Here is an 18,747-nt window from a genome sequence, read left to right on the forward strand (position 1 = left end):
TTCTTTAACAAGAAGTCCATTCTAAATTGTCAAATGTGCTTTGATATAAAAGGTGCTATATGCATAATCATAATGAAGAAACATTAAAAAACATGGCAATATCAATAATGAAATGACTGTAATTTACCTTCAACAAGTGCATTCATGTACAGAAGTATTTATATATACCCCCACACACACATTAGAGTTTAGCATAAACATAAATAAATGAGAGCTTTAGCCTTCTTATTTTGCTAGCCATACACATGCCAGTCACTTTTTCATAACATTTTCTAAGCTATAGGGATTTTTGTAGCTGTCTACCTTTAATATAGCTTCTTTTTAAGTAGGGCTGCTGTAGGACATCACAGTTCTGTTTACAAAACCTCATGCTCCACCAGCTAGAGAAACAAAAAAGGGCATTCTTATGTGCCCATTCAAAACATCTGAGGCAGAATATTTTAAATCCTAGTTCAAAATACCGGATCTTTCTTTAAAAGAAACACAGCTGACATAAGCAAATGTAGTCAGTTTTAATGGAATTTTTCATTCATTGCCCTTGGAAGGTGCCTGTGGTTCTAACAAAACCCACTGATTGGAGATTATGCAGATATTCATGGATCTGTCCGATGCAAAGTTCTCCATGTGGAGTTTCTTTCCCTAAATCCAGGCATTTAGTGGCTGGATTATGCCCTGAAGCATGAGGGTCTATATTTTCCTTTCTAATGTAACTATAGATACTCTTATTATTCATATAAATGTCTAATTCTTTATTGAATCCTGTTAAACTCTTCTCCTTAATAGTTTGAGGAAATGCTTTCCACAGATTAGGTTATGCACTGGTGGGTAAAGAAGTATTTCAGTAAGTTACATTTGAAGAGTTTTATTTTTTTAATAACACAGATATTTATAGTAAAAAAGTAAGTGATAATGATTCCATCCATTAAAGGCAAGCATCCATTTTATAAGCCTATTAAAAGTGCTTGGAAATTCAAATACTATGTTGATGAGGGTCATATAAGTAACCTGCACAGAGACAGATACAATATTTAATACATAATTCCCAGAAAAAAACTACTTTAAAAAAGAGTTAAAATTGAGACTATATGTCAGTAATTTAGGGTAAAATATATTATAGGAATGTTGTAATTATCCCAAAACCAAGCATTGTAAATACAGGAAATTCAGAGTTAAAGTTAAACTTAAAGGAAATCTAAACAAGTTTAAAGTATGGAATTGTACAGTTAGGACATCCAAACAATCTTAACTCTACCCTGTTGTGACACCATGCAATAGGCATAATTGACTATAATTAAGGCATTTTAATATTTGTGTTTACTGATTAAACTGATTTTTAAAGACATATTACAGTTTATTTTTATTTTCCCTTCTGCTTTCACTGCAGAGCAAAGTTAAAGTTGCTTGGAAGCATTGATTGCATGTTTCCATACTCTTAGCATATATGAATTTCTTTTCAATTTCATCTTAATGTGAATTTTCTTGGTTTATAACACTTTGTTTTGAGATAGTCACAATAGCTTTGTAATGTATTCTACCCTACAATAGTAATATGTATTATCAATCTTAACTCCATTTTAAGATAATTTTTGTCAGGAAATGTCCTTGTTTTTTTAATTAAAAAATTAATAGAAAAACAACAAATTGAAAGAGACTATTACCATGTGGTATTTCTAATAATCTGAAGATACAAAGTAAGAATCTTAAATCTATTTTTCAGTTTTAACTTTTCTGGACAGATTTACTGGTGTGCTCTGGCTACTTTATACCATTTTGGAGCGCCACAAAACAGCCAAACTGGGTTTTCTGCTGCCTGGTTTTTCCAGAGCAGTACAAAACAGACAGGGTGTACACCACACTTCCCCCATCCCGATCCTTCAAATTTCCACTGCTTCTTGCACTTCCCTATATCCTGCTACACATATACCCCGAAATCCCCTCCTACCTCCACTCTCTGTTAGGTAAAAGCGTTTAATGGGTTACATTTGAAAAGAAATATTTAGGATGCAGTCTAATTTTTGCTGTTATTTTTTTAAACTGACAGTTCATCCTTCAGCAGAGGTTTGCAAATAAAATCTCTTTCAAAGAAATAAAAAAGTCCTCTTTCAAAAGGCCCACCACCTCTCATTTTTCTAATGGGACTGGGGGCACACAGAATATGTGGCCCCATTTGCTGCCAGGAATAGGAGAAGAACACTAAGGAGCAGGTGAATGGACAAAATGGTCATATTTGCAAAAAGCGTGTGATAGCCTCAGTCCCATTGAGAAAAACAGGAAATAGCAGCTATTTTGAAAAAGGGCAGTTCTTTATAGAAGACTCTGTGATAGAATTATTTTTCCCTGCTGTAGCAGTAACTTTCAGTAATGAGAAAAAATGGGACTAAATGTCCATTAATCAGAAAAAAACTCGCAATGCTTTCAATATAGCCAAGGCACAAGATTTCAGCGAGTTTTAATTATACGGGAAGTTTGAACAATCTGTGTTATTCTGTTATAAAGATCATTAAAGACAAAATAAAGTGTGATGCCAGGTGTTACACTGGAGGGAAATATGCTTATTTTTCATACAAAGAGGTTGAATTTACTTTAAGGGCAATATTCTTCTCACCTTAGCTATGGTGTTGCAACTGGAGCTTCCATAATACGTTGTTATGGTATGTAGTTCAAAATCCAACAATAAGCTTTCCACTGACACTGTTCTTTGTGTATAGGATATTTACACTTTGCATGCAACAATCTCTTCTTTAAAACCTAAGCAACTCATAGTGTTCATTTAGAATTTTACAACTGAAATTTGCTGTGAGAACCTTGGCTGTGCACCCTCTACTATCAATTATATCCATTTCCAAGAAATAACCTATTGATTTAGGAGCTCAAGTTGACTTTCATTATCACAATCAGTAAAATGTGTCAGTAGGCTAAGGAAAGCAAAATAATGGGAAAAATCTGTGGATACAATATGATCAAGGAGATTTCTGGAATCAAGATGTCGCTGGGGGCATGATTTAAAAGCAGTTTAAATCAGTAGTGATACAAATCTTTACATAAATACCCCCCAAACGATGCTGAACAAAGTGTCTACAAATAAATAACTTCAACAGTTACCTTATCTTCATCTGAAAATGGGTAAATTGCCTACTGTACCTTTTGTTTGTATGTAATTTTGCCATGGTCTGCAATTCATCACCTATTTCAGATCTGAAGCAGATTATGAGGACTTTGGTAAACTGACTAAAACAAGTCCAGGTTGATGGCTTAAGAAAAAGTTAATGCTTTTTGAGTTGCTTTAAATGTAATGACAAAAATGTGCAATATTATTTATAAAAGTTTGCATTATTTATTCTTTTACTTGCAGCCTGGTATGTTATAACTTTTTTAAAACTGCTGGTGACTTACCTAACAGACAAAGTTTGAACAATACTGTATCAATTTTCTAAAGATAACTTAACCAATAAAATAATTGATAGCAATCTATAATCCATTTTCCAAGCAAAACAAATGTATAAATTTATGAAGAAAGAATAATCTTAGCGATTTTATAATAGAGTACATTTTATATATGTAATATTATGCAGAAGCAGCATCAGAAGACCTGCAATGTATGACAGAAGGACAAACAATAATATCTAAGGCTCCTACCTCAGCCAAATCTGGCTGGGTTTTCACCAGGAAAGCAAAAGGCATCATTTTGGCCCAGGGTAACACCTTGCCAAATTTCAGGTCCCTGCACCGAAGCACGAAAGTACTAGAGCTTCTCAACAAAACAGTTATAAGAATTTTTACATTGGTAAAACAATGTATTATTCCCTAATGTCTTTGTCAGAAATAACTGTTTAAACTTTCAAAAATATCTTCAGCCTCAGGGAGAACTCGCATAGAAAATTTCAGCACAAATGGGATAAAGTTTGGCAAGCTTATAAGCAACTGAAAGCAGGGCCTTGTAATAAAAAGTGTTAGGAAATCTGAATTACAGATCTTGCTGCCAGCTCTGCAGATATGCCTTTACTACACACACTTGCACTCTGGACCAAATTCTACTCTCATTTACACCATTGTAAATCTGGAGTAACTTCATTGACTTAACACATTTATTCAGAATTTATGCCAATTAAATTGAAAGCAGAAATTGGTTTTCTCAATATGTTTTAAGTACAGTTAAGCTTTTTGGGATAGGTATTGTCATTTATAATATGATTGGACTGTGCCTAGCACAGTGGGGACCTATTCAGTTGTGGCCTTTAGGCACAACTTCAATATATGTGTTAATAATAATAATAGGTGTTACAGAAATGTAAGCTATTATTTTCTCTATAGTGTGTGGTGAACTGAACCTCGTATTTGGAAAGAATTTGTGCTTTATGGCTTTTTGCTATCAGGAACTACTAATTTATAGGATACTTTGAAGTTCCAATTTAAAGATAAGCTTCTTTACTGTTTAATGGAATTAATAATTTTATATTTGTAAAAAATATACATGCTCCCATGACTGCTACTAAAATCCAATGATGGAATAAGTGTCTGATGACTGGACATGATATTTTGTAGAGAAGAGAATGATTGTAATCTCTGGCAAATGGACACTAACAGTGTTTTAGAGCATTTTTACTTCTTCACTGTAGTCTCATGGGTTTAAAGATATAAATAGAGGTAAATTGCTTCTTGTCATTGGCAACGGTGGATGATTCCAAAATAAACCTAGACTGCTGATTAAGAATAAGAATCCTATCATTTTCTATTATTCCTTTTTTGGTAGAATGTGAAGGTCTCTATATTTTTATTAGCTAACTGTAAATTCTATTTTTTATGACCCCATCAATGAAATTATTTAACATGGTTTACCAATACTTCCAAACTCAGCATATTTTGAATGAAGTCATCAGCAAGGATTAATAAACTATGACAGCTCTCCAAAAGTTTTCTTTCTCTTTCTCTTTATTTAAACATCAGATTGTAAGTCAAAATGTAGTGTAATCTTTGTTGCAACTAGCCCAGCTAACATGGCAGGAGTTAGAACTGAGGAGAGATGACAGTGGTCATTGTTAGTCTAAATCCAGTCTGGAGCAGTAAATTTTAGACACTGATCTACAAATGTAGCTTTGACAAATACACTAATTCCCAGAGAGTTATCAGAATGGCTTTATACAATTATTCTTGTCAGTTTGAACAAACCTGTGTAAAGTGCATTGTATATTATCTTGCAAATGGATGTATGATACTCAAGTTATTTCAGGTCTGTTTCTCTCTGTATTCAGTAAATTGATTTATTTTAAAATATTTCTATTTCCACTTTCTGCTTATAGTTCTGAATGGACTACACATTTTTGGCCATAAAATTTTCCATGGAAAAAAATTAACAGAGCTCTTTACTAACCACACAAAATGTTAAATTTTTTATTAAAAATATACATGTGCACACACACACACAGCCTTTGTAGATCTGAGATAGAAGAGAATAAATTTCTGTATATCCCCACTGAAACAATTACTTTCTGCAGATATCACCGTTAACCCTTATCATCTGAAAGTTTATCAGCTCTTATGGAAAAGTCCTTTAAAACTGAGTAGTTATGAAAACAACAAGGTTTTATAGAAATAACTCTAAAAGCCAAAACAGCTGTCAGTGGTAAATGTGGAACCATAAAGAAGCCTTTTACTATGACAGCTTTTTTCTACATGCCTGAGTGATTTGGCTTATTGCTGGAAGAATAAAGTTTTTTTTTATCTTCGAACAAAATACAAACTTTCAATCTCCAGATATATGTCATGGCTCATTCATGAAAACACGGTGAGCCCAGAGTTAAAATAATCCATTATGGAAGAGTACTATATAATTTAATAAAGATTAAATCAATTGGGGTTTTATGGAAATTTATTTGTAAACCTATAGAATTTGATAGAGGATAACACCCTTTCTACATATTTTTCAAGCCAACCTATAAAATTCTAGAACAAGGATAAAATTCTTATTAAATTATAGATACAGATTTTAAAAAAAGGTATTTTGTATCAAATTATTTAGGACTTTTCCACTAGGGAGGAGTTCATTATGCAAATACATTCTGAATTAGTGCATGTCATCTAAGCATCAAAGAGTAAGCACTTTCAGTTTTTCATTTTTGCAGTGTTTATATTTCTTCTAAAACAATAAATCATTTGAACTCACCCCTTTCTCAATGCTCCCTGTCTGGCAAAGAGTACCCTCAGCTGCTGGAATGCTGTTAGTAACACAGCGGTTACTTTTGCTGAGGCACCAGAGCTCTCTACACACTTCCTAGGAAAGAAGGCAGAAGCAAGTTGATCAGAATAACAATCTAAAATTATTTCCAGTCCTCCAACAAAAGTGTGTATGCGCACACACACATGGTTTGTTTTGAATAGAGATAATAAGAATGGGTAGAATTTTTATATATGTATTTTAAAAGAGTTTGGAAACTATTTTGGAGCAATTTCAAAGCCACTATACTTTGCCTAAGAATATTCTGCCAACAAAATCTGGCAGTATCAACAGTATATTACAAAAATGTGTCTTCCATGTTTCCATGGAAGTGATGTTCTGTCATAAGCAGAACCTGCTGCTTAATGCTAATATTGTATTTGGTGTCTTTTTAAAAGAAGTCTTACTGTCTGCTGATGTATCCCCATTACCTTACCTATCCACACCAAATATCCAATTGTAGAATGATAACTTTACTTCCGAAATACAAAAAAGCAATATTGTATTTTATTTTAAACCATGCAGGTTCTGAGCTCAGGCTACTGTTAACTAAAATGATGTATGTAAATTTTGTAATAATTGAATAATATACTAAATTAAAGATTTCTTTTAGACTTCCCAAATTTATAAATGAGATTTTCATAGATGATTTATATCATCATGCCCCAAACTATTGATGGTATCAAATAAATCAATATAGTTTTTCTTCTAAAATACTTTATCTTTGACTTTTGCACTTGAAATTCTATGCATTTTAATTAGCCCAGATTTGTGGACCATCTGGGTATGCTGCAAAAGCCATCCATTTATAGGGCTTCTGAGAAAGGTTGAAGGCTTGGGGTTTTGGGCCCTGACCCAAACACCTCTGAAGTCTTTAGGAGTCTTTCTTTTCACTTCACTGGCTTTTGGATCATGTTCTTTATGTGTACTGGAATGGGGCATATTTTGCTTTTGTATTTATTGGTTTGTATAGTAATTTTTGTGTTACACTGGGAGGTGATACCTTTATGTGGATGGAAATCTAATAATTGTCGGGGTGTCTAGACTTTATTTATAGGTGGGGCTTTTTATTGTTAAACCCAAAGAAATACAAATTTTAAATTTAAAATGCAAAGATAAATAATCAGAGAGATGTTTTAATGATCCAATGCAATTTTTATTTCTATTATAGCTCTTTTAATGGTGGTTTAACATAATATCCTAATAGTATTTTACATGCAGACAAACACATATATAAAGAATTAAAGGAAAAGGCAGTGCCAATAAGTCAAGATATTGGTCAACTCTCCCCTCAAAATTCACTGTTTCGCTGAAGAAATGACTATCAGGCCTCATTATGTTCCCTCTTTTAGAAAAGTTTAGATTTAAAAGAAGTGAAAATTTCCATTCTGAAGCACTTTTATCTTACCTTTCACATTTTATAATGATATTTTTACTAATACAGTGTACTTTTATAATTAGGTTCTCTGTCTTCCACATCTAGATTAAGGCTGTATTTTATATGCACCTTGCTTGTAAAAACTATTAAACTTTGCTGCAAGATTCAGTTTTCTTCCATTATAATACATACAGAAATATTACTGTACATATTTATTTATTGGTAGCTATAGTAATGATCCTGTACTATACACTTCCACTGAATATTAGTAACTTAGAATCCAATCTTGCAGGCCACCCTGTATGCAAAATTTCCACTGAAGTAATTAAAATTAGTGAGAGATGTGCACAGAGAATGTTTGCAGGATTGGGCTCCTGGTGTTCTTAGCTTCAATGTTGGTACAAATATGGAATATTAAGGAACGATTTTCTAAAATACATTGCAATAGAATGGTCCTAGCTGGCTGGAGAATAAGTACTGAGGGCATCAAGGCTTTGTTACTTTCTAGAGCTTTTGTCCCATTTTTAACTATATGGTCTGCACCCTGTGTGCACCCAGTTTAATTTTAAACCAGTTGAAGTTCAATTTTCTATTGACCCGTTAGAGCTCTATTGAAGTTGATGAGATTACTCAGAAAATCTGATTATTTCAGTGACTCCTTTTAGGAAAGATGTTGCCATGTGCAAAAGCAATCCTGGATTTTTTATGATGACTGATGGGGAAACTGCCTTCATTTTCAAATTTAGGATTTTCCCCCCACTGAAGTATTGAAAACACTTATTTGGATAATCTCATATTGAGAAAGACTCCTGCCTTTGCAGCACCTAGACTGCTCATGTGGCAACAGTCTCATATATAAAGAAACACATTGTCAGATGCTTATATTGCTTAACAGATCATGGAGAGGAGGGAAAGCAAAGAAGACAAGCCAAAAAAGTAACACCTTGAAAAATCTATTTCATGGATTTATTAATTTTACTTTGATTAAACTCTGTTTCAAAATTCATATCAAACCATAAACATATTACTTTAACCAGGACTCCTGACTCCAATCCATTTTAGAAAGGATTCCAAATGAAACATCTGAAATTTTTTTGTTTCTGCTTTCAGATAAGGTATGGGGATCTCATGTCCCATTTCATTATCTTTTGGCTCATGTGCCACAACATGTGTCTTAGACATCTTTTCATATTGATGCAAATGTCAAAGAGATCTCACCTCATTTGTGATCATCCTGCACGTAACCTCACTATTTATGTTCACACCTAAGCAACTTTAATGTTTAAATTAATAGTTGGGCTCAGGTTGCGAAGTCTGGATCAGGATTTTAAACAGCCCATAGTTTTTGTGTTTTTGGATACAGAGTTTTGATTCCACTCATAAAGACAGAAGCCATTTGCAAAAGTCAGATTTGGATCCTGGTTTGGATTTTAAACACCTTTAAATTCCAGGGTCATCTGAATGATTACCATATCTCTAGACTACCTAACAGCTTAGCTGCTAGTAAGATAAATTTCAGCACAGCCTACAGTTTTCAAAGTCTAACTTTAACTTCAAATATCAGTATCTATAGTTTCCCTCAGTTGAGATTGATATCTACCGTATTTGTACTTTACTATTAAGGGACAAATGATCATTAGAACAAACATTTCATCCATCCAATGTCAAAGTAGCAGTATCAAAGTGAAGAATTATTAAACGTAAAACATTTCTTGACAATTATGGGACAGATTCTCTGCTGCACCCGGGCTACTTTGTGGCATCTGAGCAGCACAAAGTTACTGTAGCATACAGATGAATCTTACTCTATAGTGTGTAACTACAAATAAATAACTTGGTAGGAGACGCAGAAGACCTGAGTTCCATTCACAGCTCAGCCACTGGGTGATCTTGTGCAAGTCCTTTCACTTCTGTTTCCCTATTTGTAAGATGAGGATAATGATGCTTACCTTTTTTGTAAAGCACTTTGTGATCTACTAATGAAAAGTGCTGTATAAGAGCTAAGTAATATTATGAACCCAGTCTTTACTCAGAATTAGCTTCAGTGGGAGTTTGCCTCAGTAAAAACTGCAGGATTGGTACATAAGGAATGAAATAAAGAATTAAGTAAAACTATCAAGGGATTTTCCATACTAGTTTTTAAGCAGTACTCCCCATATAAATAATAAGGGAGTTCTACTTAAAAAATTATGACATCATATCACTCCACATGTATATAATATTTTTATTTGTGGAAAATCATGGACAGTACTAAGGCCTTACTGACCACAACAACACAATTTATCATTCTATGTAGAGAATTTAAACAAATAAAAACATATTTCGGTAGATTCTTTTACATATTATAACAAATATGAAAAAGTTTGTTTTCCCCTAATATGCTAATTTAAAAGAATAAAAGTTAAAATAGAGATATCTGTAACATAACTCTATTGAATTAAATTGGAATTACACCAGGGATAAATCTGACTCAGTGTGTTCTTTATTTTCAACTAATTTTGGAAAAATTAGAAAGAAAGGCTTTAAAAGAATTATTATGATGCAAAAGCTTTCTGCCTTCCAGGGCAGCCCCAAACCTAGCACTAACTTTACTCCTTGATTATGGATTTGAGACACTCTCCTTATTACCATTATCCTATCAGTAACATCTCTAAACAGCTGTTTCCAATAAGCCAGTCTGAAAACCATGGGAGAGCACTGCCCTGGAAAGGTCAGGGCCAGAGCCACTATTAAAAAGGATACTGATGTTTTATCACACAAAACAAACAAACAAACAAAATCTACATAAGGTGACCTGATAGCCCCACTCCTTTTAGGACATCAAATGAGGATAGTATATCCTTTCCCTGACTTCAAACAGATCTTAATCTTGTTGTATAAAAAGGATCATGGTAAAAGAAGGAAACAATCCGAAAGCTAATCAGTGAGCTCAAAGTCAGTGACTGGATTTCTGGATGTAATAACTATTAATTTCTAAAGAAAACAATGGAAAGTGTTTTAAAAATCCAGGAAACATAAACTGAAGCTGAGGCCTTTCATAAGATTAAGACAAGATAGATGACAACCTGTAACGGTGTATCTTAGGGCTCCATGACTTCAGTTTGGAATTCGGATGGTTGTATTTGCAGTAATTTAAACAAAGCTGAACCCATCTAGAGAAAAAAAACAGCAAATCAAATTATCTTCCTTTGCCTACATGCTATAAATGATGGAGCCTCTTTCTGTATGTCATGCAGAGTTACATACAGTCATTTTTAAATTATGTAACAGATAAGCATCCTACATATTAATATTAATAATGATAATGATAAAATGATAATAACAATACAGCACAATGAAAACTCAATAATACGAGAAAGATCAACTTGCTGTGCTGTTTCCAAAATCTAGACTCAAATGAAAGCCTCAAATAAAATTCATTAAAGAATTTGGCTTTTTTCAAACCCAAAATATTCAGAAAAATAAGATGGGAAAGACACTGACTACAAACATGAACGATAAAATTGAGATTTGATTTTCTTTAATAAAATTTTAAAATCTTAAAAATCGGAACTTTACATTCTTTCAGAATGTATTGATCCGTAATATGCTGCACCTTTTGATGAGCATTTGTTAAAATAGAGCATTAAAATAATTTTCTTGAATTCTGACATAATTGAGATCTACAAAAATTTCTGCCTGGTTTATTTCCACCCTCACAACAAAAATATTATTTGTAACATGTTAAGAATATGAGGGTGATGAATGAATCATGGGTGAACCTCAGACAATTCAGAGGTTTTGCTCAGTTCAGATAAGCACCCAAAAGTTAATATTTTTAATGCTCCATTTCCATAAATGCTCATTAAGCAGCGCAGCATGTTATGAATCAAAACATGCTGAAGGAATGTGAAGTGTCATTCTTAAACTTAGACGATCTATATATATTATGTTACCATCTTATTTGACTAAGTATTGGGTGCTTATCTGAACTTTTCCAAAACTACAGCGATTCCACTCAGTAAGTCAGCCTGAAACAAACACCTTTTCTTTCAGACCCACACAGCTTTTCCTATCTCTGTCCCAACCACCTTCCAGCCTCTAAACTGTCATTTATGGCTCCTAATCCATTTTGTAATCTACCATCCTTCTGTGACCCCCATTTGGTCGCTGGCTCTCCTTCCTCCATTTAAAATTGAACTACCGGGCTTACATGCCTTGGTGGTATGCCTACATTTAATTTTTGTGTGCTCTGGTGTACATCTTTAAAGATAGGGAGAGATGAACACAGGAGTGCTTTGGTGGGGAAAGTGGGAGTTGAGTCAGGATGGTGGTTGATGTTGCCTTTGTGGGAGTCTGTAAGGCAAAGGATGGAAAAGGATGAAAAACCCACGAAGTATTAGAAAGAGCCAAGTCTATGGTCCTCCTTAACAGAACCCAAGCTAATCTTAAAAAAAGATGCAAGTACTGTTCAAGAACAAAGCAGTAGTTCAAACTGGTTTTTACTTCGGGGAATGATCATGAAAGTACTTCTGAGGCAAAACTCTGACAGACTTCAATAATTTTGAATTAGAAAGACCTGCATGATTGGATCCTAAGTGATAATAGATTTTGCACTTGATAGCCAAGATACTCTCACCTTAAAGAATAATAGATATTAGAGAGCCTATAACGATAAAGCATAATGTTAAAAGCTCAGATCCTCTCTCAGCCTACAAAAAGTTTTAGCACACATTTATAAACTAGATACAAAAAGGTATAAATCAGTGCCCAATTGAATTATTTAGGCTCTTCTGACAAACACAAACATTAAAATACAATGTGACTTCAGTGTGATATGAATCAAGTGGAAAAAGAAGGTCACAATACAGCGAGTTAGGAGGGACTAGATAGGAATTTATGAAAACATAATTCACACTATATCTCATAATATCAGTGGTTGAGGGAACGAAGAAAAGGTGGAAACTGTCAGTTATTCAGGTGAAGACCCCCAGTTGATTTTTCTTTTTTTTTTTTTTTTTGGAAAAGCATCTCTCAGAATCTGCTCTCACTTCCTCACATTTACTTCCATCATCACAAAGGCCCCAAGTTAGGCTAACAGCATATCTCATCAACATCACTTAGCTGGAGTAGGTTACTTGTGTACAACAAGGAACACTTCATTCATCGCAAGTGGTAGGTCATGCTACTTCTGCAGCATTGATTATTTCTATATATATAAAACATGCATTAGTATGTCAAAATACAAGTGTGACAATACATTACTTTTATGCCCTCTGAATATTTAAAACTAGAGCACCTCACTACAATGTCTACTATAACTTCAATCCTTTTGCAGTTTTATTTTCCACTGAAAGAAGTACTGTAGAACCGGAAATAATTGCTGCCCATTCATTCTTCTCCGTTATTTTTTTCTGGATTTGAAAAGTATGAAAATTAATTGGCCATTTTCTTTTTAGTTAAGATATTCTGACAGTGTATGCTGAGACCAGCTGCAAGAGGCTTTAAGCTCTGTTCCTAAAATTCAGATAAGCCACATATAGTCCTTAACTTTCCCTGGCACAGCAATCTACTCAAGGAAGGAAACAGAAGTATAAACCTGGGCAGTAGAAGGCAGAGAATTGGATCCTCAGGGAGTCTGCAGCAGTGAAGGTATGAATATCAGTGCCACTTGATTGATGCATTAACGTTTCCAGTAACTTTCCATTGATGGCAATCAGGTTCATGGGCATTCCCACTGCCTCATAACAGGCTTCCCAAGAGGCACAGCTAGTCCAGCCATTGCTGGGAAATCTATTTGGTAGGAAACATGAGTGCTCTCCAGTGCCAATGTGATGTGTGTGTGCCCATCTTAGGTAGGCTGTTGAAAGTAGAGGAGCACTCCCTGGTGTGAGAATGTGTGCTGAGGCTGTCCATTTTGAGGCAATGTGAGTGCTTCCTATTGCAGGTTGCATGACTTGAACTTCATTTGCACTCAGATTAAGGTTGCCAGGTATCCAGTTTTCGACCGGAATGTCCGGTCGAAAAGGGACCCTGGTGGCTCCGGTCAGCACTGCTCACCGGGCCATTAAAAATCCGGTTGGCGGGGCTGGCAGGCTCCCTACCTGGCTCCACATGGCTCCCGGAAGCAGCGACATGTCCCTCTGGCTCCTAGGTGAAGGGACGTCCAGGGGCACTCTGCGCGCTGCCCCCACCCCGTGCACCAGCTCTGCAGATCTCATTGGCCGCAAACTTGGGGCGGCGGCTACAGGTAGAGGCGGCACACACCACTGCTTGTCCGCACCTCCGCCTAGGAGTCGAGGGACATACCAGCCGCTTCTGGGGAATCCCCCAAGGTAAGCATCTCCAGAAGCCCACTCTCCATACCCCCTCTGGCACCCCAACCCCCTGGCTGAGCTCTGAACCCCCTCCTGCATCCATACACCCTCCTGGAGCCTGCACCCCAATCCCCTGCCCTAGGCTGGAGCCCCCTTCCGCACATGAACCCCTAATTTCCGGCCCCACTCTGGAACCCACACCCCCCAGCCCAGAGCCCATACCCCCTCCCAAACCCCAACTCCCTGACTCATCCTGGAGCCCCCTGCCACACTCTAAACCCCTTGGCTTCCCCCAAGCCCAAAACCCCCTCCTGCACCCCAAAACCCTCATCCCAGGCCCCACCCCAGAGCCCACATCTCAACTCCCTGCCTCATCCCAGAGCCCTCTCCCACACTCTGAACCTTCATTTCTGGCCCCACCCTGGAGACTGCACCCCCCAGCCAGAGACCTCACCCACTGTTGCACCCTAAACCCCTGCCTCAGCCTGGTGAAAAAGAGCGAGTGAATGAGGGTGGGGGAGAGTGATGACAGAGGAGGGGGAATGGAGTGAGCAGGGGGCGGGGCCTCTGAGAAGGGGCAGGAGGCAGGGCAAGGGTGTTTGGTTTTGTGTGATTATAAAGTTGGCAATCCTAACTCAGATAGCACAAACAAAATGCAAATAAGAACTCTGACATTTGAATTTACTGGTATCATAGCTGACAATTTGACTGGAGCACTTGATTACACACATCAGACCATGACCAACAAGAGAAATATCAGTCCCTGCTAAAGTACATTACTTGATGTACTCTATCTTTAGATGTGCACAGATGGCTCCCCCAGTAGAAGCAGGCATTGGCACATGAAACAAAGTTTGGCCCCTTATGTATCTGCCTGTATTCCATTAAAGGTGCAGCAGCAAGGGAGGCAATTAGTGTACTAAAGAATGGCTAAGCACTATCCATAAGTCCACATTAGCAGTCAACATCTTCACAGATAATAAAATGCACCACAACAAAGTCAACCATATGCATAAAGTGTTAACCTCTATAAAAATGTCTGAGGTTTTAGCCATTGCCCTAAGAATCTGTGGCCCAGTACTATGACTTGATGCAAACCAGCAATAAAGCTATGCATTATTTTAAACCACAAAAACCATAGTTAAAAAGTCATGCATATTTCAAGTATTATTTAAACTAATAAAACAAGAAAATTCAAAGACAAAGCTGAGATTCCTTCCTGAATTAACCCAGAGCCAGACTTTGACCAGTCATTGTGCAGGTGCTCCAGGTTTTGGGGAGACAAGGCAAGGAGCCTTCCCCCCTTTCTTGTCCTTATGCAGAAACCAGTGACAAATGTCCTCATTGCATTTGCTCAAAGACAAAGAGATCTTGCACCACCAGTGGCACTAGCACTCAAAGAGAATGGGGAAGTTTGGGGCCATGGTTGGCTGCCACACAGAGGAATGCACACTACATCAACTTCAAAGGTGTAGCAGTATCCATGTTCCACATGAATGCCAGGGAACTACAGTGCCAAAATACCGCAGAAAACTCCTCTGCACTGCACTTAATAAGGGGCAGTGCCTTTAAGGCATTCACTGACATCAGAAAGAGCTGTACACATGTATCTTATGGCAGAATTTGGCCCAATGAAAGTCATAAGGCTAAAATTCCACACAACTCTGAAAATGTAATTTATACAGAAAATTCACATTTTATATACGTTGGGACAAGTCTTCTACCTCATTTACATAGGTATAAATTTAAAGTAACTCCACTGAGATCTCATATTTGCCTCTGGTAATTCCCTGGCACCCTGTGGATATATCTTCATTATAGATCAGCATGAGAGGAGCTCCAAAGGGCTTATTGAGTGTAAGGGCCTCAGGAGGTAGGCAACATCCTGTGTCACTGTCCTCTTATGATTCCAAGATTATCGTAGTAGATATCTAAGAAGGAGTTAATATTCCTCAATTAGCATTATCTCCCCACGTGGGGTTTTCAAAAGTGCTCTAGGGCTAACTCTATGGAGTTTTGCCACTGGATTCAATGGGAGAAGTGTTAGGCCAATATTGACTATTTCTGTTAGGCCAATATTGACTATTACAAGACAACCAGAGGGAGACCCAGCTAATGGCAGCCAGGCTCCCACTGAAACTGTGTTGTCAGTAGGAAGAAGGACAACTGAGGAGAGAGGATATTTTGTTTAGTAGTAGTAGTAATCATAAGAGTGTAATCACCACCACTACTAGCCAGACCTCATCACAGTCAAGGCCCCCTTGTATTACATTTCATACAAACACATAGATAGTGTCACTGAAGCACCCACAATCTGAGGTAAATACTTGTGCATGTACTTAAATTAAGCGTGAGTCATAAATGGGACTCCTCAGGTGTTTAAAGTTAAGAATGTGCTCAAGTGTTTGCAAGATTAGGATCTATTTTGAGACCAGAAGTAACAAGTAAATGTAATAAGCACATAGAGAGAATGAGGAGGGAAACAGTGATAGAAATCACTTATAAAGGCTAGCTATGAGTGCAACTAGATGGTTTTCAGTCAATTTTTTTTCTAAATAATAATATAAGCCTAGAATTTTCAAAGGCACAAAGGAAAGTTAGATGCCCAACACTGATCAAAAATCAATGGGAGTTGGGCCCTTAATTCCCTTAAGACCCTTTGAAAATCCCAGCTTAAATATATAAAATAGATCTGCTACTCAGCTTCCTGGGTTCATCAGTAATCTCTCCAGAGTCCAGCCCAGAAAGCTGAATAGCACATACCGCCTCCTCAGCTGCTCCGGGACCTGCACGGAGCATAATAAAGCAAAACTTCCCCCCGCCAAACTCCACAACCAGGCATCCGGTGGCAGAGGCAGCCTCCCTGGCCTATTATACCCGCTGCCCATGAGGACAAGCCTCAGAAAATTGCAGAAAAGAAATAATTATTTGTGGTAAAAAGTCCCATTATTACTTTTCCATGATTTTCCGTTGTCGGCTGCTCTGGGCTGAGAGCAGGGGCTCCCACTGTCGGCCTGGGGCTGAGAGTGAGGGCTCCTGCTTTCAGCCCCAGAGTGACCAGGGCTCACACTGTCAGCACAGTGCATAGCAGGGGCTCCTGCTATCAAAATTACAGTGGAAGCCTAATATTGTGGGATCTGCAATTTCTGCAATATCACAAATTAAGTAGGGCCTTAAATAAATCTAAATAGTCCCTAATGGCTGTCTACCTAGATATGACAGGGAAGTTTTTAAGGGGAATTTTGAAGTTTTCTTTCCTTTCTGACTCATTTCTGACTGTGAGCATCTTTACTGGAGGATGGGATCTGGGCTGTAGTACTATCTGAGATTTTGACTGCTGAGGAGGTCACAGCCCCAAGTGGGACGGATGCATTCAATTAACAATAAACAAATTCTGCTTTCATTTATGCAGGTCTATTGAAGACTTTTTTTTTAGCTTTTTAAGACAATGGAATTTGTATAGGTGTAAATGATAGCAGAATCTTTCCCACAGGCTTTAATATTGCAGTGTCTGTCAATACATGTCCAGGATAGATTACACCTATAAATCACACCCTACTTAATTTGCAATATTGCGGAAATTGCAGATTCCGCAATATTCGTCTTCCACCGCAATTTTGACAGTGGGAGGCCTGGGTGGCTGACAATGCAGAGCCCCTGCTCTCAGCCCCAGGCAGCCAACAGTGGAAAATCGCAAAAAAAGTAATAATAGATCTTATTACTGCAAATAATAAGGTCCATTATTACTTTTCTGTGATTTTCCATGGCTTGTCCACAATTCAGCAGTTTTTGGACAGTCATCCCACAATTTAAGTAAGGCCTTACCTATAAAGCATAAAATTTTCCCATTCCAACTAAAGTTTCCTGCCCTGGAACACCCAAAAGACCAGTGATTGGAGCACTGACCTAACTTATGGGAGATCCAGGTTCAAGTCCTTGCTCTTCCTGATTTGGGCCAGGGACGTGAACATCAGCACCCTATCTACTAGGCTTTTGGCTACTCCAGGGTATGTCTCCCACAAGCTCTTCTATTGGAACAGTTTCACTGAGAATAAATAGTTAAATAGTCATTGAAGCAGGGATTTGAACGTCAATCTCAAACATCCTAAGTGAGTTCCCTAACCATTGGCTATAGAGTCAGTGTGTCTCGCTCTCTCTGACCCCATGAATATTTAATTATTTATACAAAGTGAAACTGTTCCAACTGCATTGTTTCATGTTCTCTGTGTGTGTGTATATAAATCTCTCCTCTGCTTTTTCCACCAAATGCATCCGATGAAGTGAGCTGTAGCTCACGAAAGCTTATGCTCTAATAAATTTGTTAGTCTCTAAGGTGCCACGGGTACTCCTTTTCTTTTTGCGAATACAGACTAACACGGCTGCTACTCTGAAACCTGTTCCAACTGGAGACAGTGAGAGAGACTTGCATAATCACAGGTTTCAGAGTAGCAGCCGTGTTAGTCTGTATTCGCAAAAAGAAAAGGAGTACTTGTGGCACCTTAGAGACTAACAAATTTATTAGAGCATAAGCTTTCGTGAGCTACAGCTCACTTCATCGGATGCATTTGGTGGAAACAATGGGTTTCATGTTCTCTGTGTGTGTGTGTATATAAATCTCTCCTCTGTTTTTTCCACCAAATGCATCCGATGAAGTGAGCTGTAGCTCACGAAAGCTTATGCTCTAATAAATTTGTTAGTCTCTAAGGTGCCACAAGTACTCCTTTTCTTTTTGAGAGAGACTGACTCAGTAGCTCAGTGGTTAGGGCTCTGTCTTGGGATGCAGGAAAATAGCAGAGCAGGGACACAAACCTGAGTCTCCCATATTCTAACTAAGTGCCTGAACCACTGAGCTATAGAGTCAC

General features: G+C 37.3%; 1 protein-coding gene across 4 annotated transcripts in view; it reads right to left on the reverse strand.

Annotated features, from left to right (window-relative positions):
- The window catches only part of ADAMTS6 (ADAM metallopeptidase with thrombospondin type 1 motif 6), a 319,968-nt gene that overhangs the window by 118,346 nt on the left and 182,875 nt on the right, over positions 1-18,747 (reverse strand). For 3 of the 4 annotated variants that reach the window (XM_038403172.2, XM_038403171.2, XM_043514172.1), the window contains one exon: positions 6,161-6,268. The exons of the other annotated variant lie outside the window; for it this stretch is intronic. In XM_038403172.2, coding sequence (XP_038259100.1) covers positions 6,161-6,268 — 108 coding nt within the window. The remainder of the gene's footprint in view (positions 1-6,160; positions 6,269-18,747) is intronic. 4 annotated transcript variants of the gene reach the window in all.

The sequence above is a fragment of the Dermochelys coriacea genome, chromosome 5 (genome assembly GCF_009764565.3).
Source record: "Dermochelys coriacea isolate rDerCor1 chromosome 5, rDerCor1.pri.v4, whole genome shotgun sequence".
NCBI classification, from domain to species: Eukaryota; Metazoa; Chordata; order Testudines; family Dermochelyidae; genus Dermochelys; species Dermochelys coriacea.